Here is a 2392-nt window from a genome sequence, read left to right on the forward strand (position 1 = left end):
TTCAATCTGAATCAAATCACTACTCAACTGACTTTCTTGCAACCTATCATATATCACAATTATTCCAAAATTAGCTCTAATTTGTTCACATGTGCATTGATGCTTTAGCTGTCAATAAAAAGACAAAAAAAAAATTCTGATTGATGTGGTCTAGAAGTTGTGGAAATGCTAACTGAATGAATATCAGTGTGGGGAGTAGATATTCAGTAATTTCCTGCATAAGGATTATGGAGGCCCTGGAACGTTTTTGGTAGAACCTTTTGCAGACATGCTAGTCATTCTGAAGGAGAAGAAAGTGCCAGGAGCACCTGTAGCTGCACAAGCTGCACTTTTATGGGCTCAAAACTATATCTGGGAAGCCTGGAACTCCCATAGGCAGGCATATTGAGGTTACTGGGTTTTCTCATCTATAGAAAACGTAGAGAAACAATAACACATCTATGATGTTGACCTATAATCTTTAAGACAAAATGTAAATTCATTGAGCAAAAATAGTGTTTATGACTTTGGATGGCAATGTTCTTCTGCTTAGCTATACAAAGGGTCTATATTGCTCTTGCATCAGTTTTAGATTTGTGAGCTGTTCTTGCAGGTAGATTTGGCATCACCCATTACCCATCTACACAGATACAATTTTTATTTCCAACCTTTGACAGAGTCCACCTATTTAGGTAGTTCATTGCTCTGTTTGCTGACCGCAGTCTCTTCTGATGAAGGGGGAAATATTTTGACATCATCATCATCATCAGCTTTCAGCTTCCGGCCTCAGAGATGCTCTGTAAGGAGGGGCGCCACGTTCTTGACCTGGTTGAAGCAGAGGGTGCTGAAGCAGAAGCGGTCCTTGGTCGGTGTCTCTCATTTTTTGCCACCTGAAATGAAATACATTACATGGTTCATATATGAATATTCATTAATTGGAATGGGTTGGTCGCCTGTAAATTCCTTTCTACTTTCAAATCCATTAAAATTAGCAGTTACTCTGAAGGCTGAACCTCTATATTTAAGCCTCTGTGCTCTTGCAGGTGTGTGAACGCGAATGGTGTTTGTGACTAATCAGCTAAATTAAAAAGGGGGGGAAAGAAGAATAGAAAACCCATTTTGATTTCAACATGGAAATCTCTTGGTAATTATCTATTGGGAAAATGTTTCGTATTATGAACATGATCGGTGGAGGCATAGATATGCAGTGTAGTAGGAAATAAGAATTAGTTACTAGCGAGATGGAAACTATGAGAAAAGTAGCATAAAAGAAGAAGAAGAAGAAGACAGCTCACCTGAAGCTGATTGGGATTGTCTAATTGGGGGCTTGTTGATTCAGTCTCAGTCTCACATGGTGAAGAGCCCTGTTGCTTTGGCCTGGGCTTGAGGGGCTTGTCGTTTGATTGGGTGTTGCGTTCCTTCTTCATCTTTGCATACTTCCTCGCCCACAACCCTTTCATAACCTCTGTAAAAAAACCCAGTTAAGGGAAGAAAAAGAAAAAGAAATAGATTAATTAAAATGAACAGGAATAGTAGTATTGAAATTGAAGACATAAAGATGGTTGTTTGGAATGTGATACAAGCGTAACAGAGAAGAATAGAATAGTGGGGAAAGGTAGAGGAAGAAGGTGAGAAAGAAGAAACCTTGGGAAGAGACGAGGCGGTAAGCTTGGCCTAGAACCAGAGTATCGGTGGGGCGAAGTACTTTAACACGGGTGATGCGAACCTCATTGTTATTGTTGATGGGGCGCTCCTGCTGCTGCTGGGGTTCTTGCTTGTCCTTCTCTTTGTCCTCCCTGTGCTTATTATCATTGTTATGGGAGGAGGAGGAGGAGGGAGGAGGTAGGCAGAAGGTGAGAACGAGAGCAACATGGTGACCTGGGTTGGTTCTCATAACCTCATTGGCGCTCACCGGCCAATACAGCCTCTCCACCTTCCCACTTGGATGCTGTATCACCAACGTCGCCGTATCTACGGCTTGGCAATTCCCCATCTCCAAAGATAGAAAACCAAATCAAAGAAACAGAATAAGAAGAATTTCAAAGAAGGAAATCAGAATTTTAGTTGCAGAAGGCCAACAACACACAAAGAGAGAGAGAGAAGAGGACAGGGCAGAGCAAGTGGTGCGGTCCAGACTCCACAGGCCACAGGGCACAATGCTTGCCACAGGCCAGTAGTCCCTCGCAGTTAACGCAAAACCATATGAGTACTCAGAACTACTTACTACTCCTACAGTTCTACTGACCAACCCCCCACTAAGATTAAATACCAAATGTGGTAAAAGACTAAGGTACCGTGTGAGAACGTTACTTTTCTGTTGTTTCTGTGTTAATAATGTTCTCAGCACAAAGGTGTTAGTCGTTTTGATTCGGTTCAAACTATTTAATTAAATGATCATTTATTAAACTGTTTC

At 41.4% G+C, this 2392-nt stretch overlaps 1 protein-coding gene across 2 annotated transcripts; it reads right to left on the reverse strand.

The window, feature by feature from the left end:
- Positions 1-288: 288 nt before the first annotated feature.
- Positions 289-2047, reverse strand: LOC122670490. 2 transcript variants are annotated; one of them, XM_043867387.1, is made up of 4 exons: positions 1811-2047; positions 1624-1768; positions 1275-1444; positions 289-869 (listed from the first exon to the last, which is right to left on the reverse strand). In XM_043867387.1, the coding sequence occupies exons 1-4, from the start codon at positions 1970-1972 to the stop codon at positions 753-755; spliced, it is 594 nt and encodes a 197-aa protein (XP_043723322.1). In that variant the 5' UTR covers positions 1973-2047; the 3' UTR covers positions 289-752. The 2 variants fall into 2 exon arrangements, with proteins under 2 accessions (XP_043723322.1, XP_043723321.1); XM_043867386.1 differs by having other exon boundaries at positions 1624-2047.
- Positions 2048-2392: the final 345 nt, after the last annotated feature.

The sequence above is a fragment of the Telopea speciosissima genome, chromosome 8 (assembly GCF_018873765.1).
Source record: "Telopea speciosissima isolate NSW1024214 ecotype Mountain lineage chromosome 8, Tspe_v1, whole genome shotgun sequence".
NCBI classification, from domain to species: domain Eukaryota; kingdom Viridiplantae; phylum Streptophyta; class Magnoliopsida; order Proteales; family Proteaceae; genus Telopea; species Telopea speciosissima.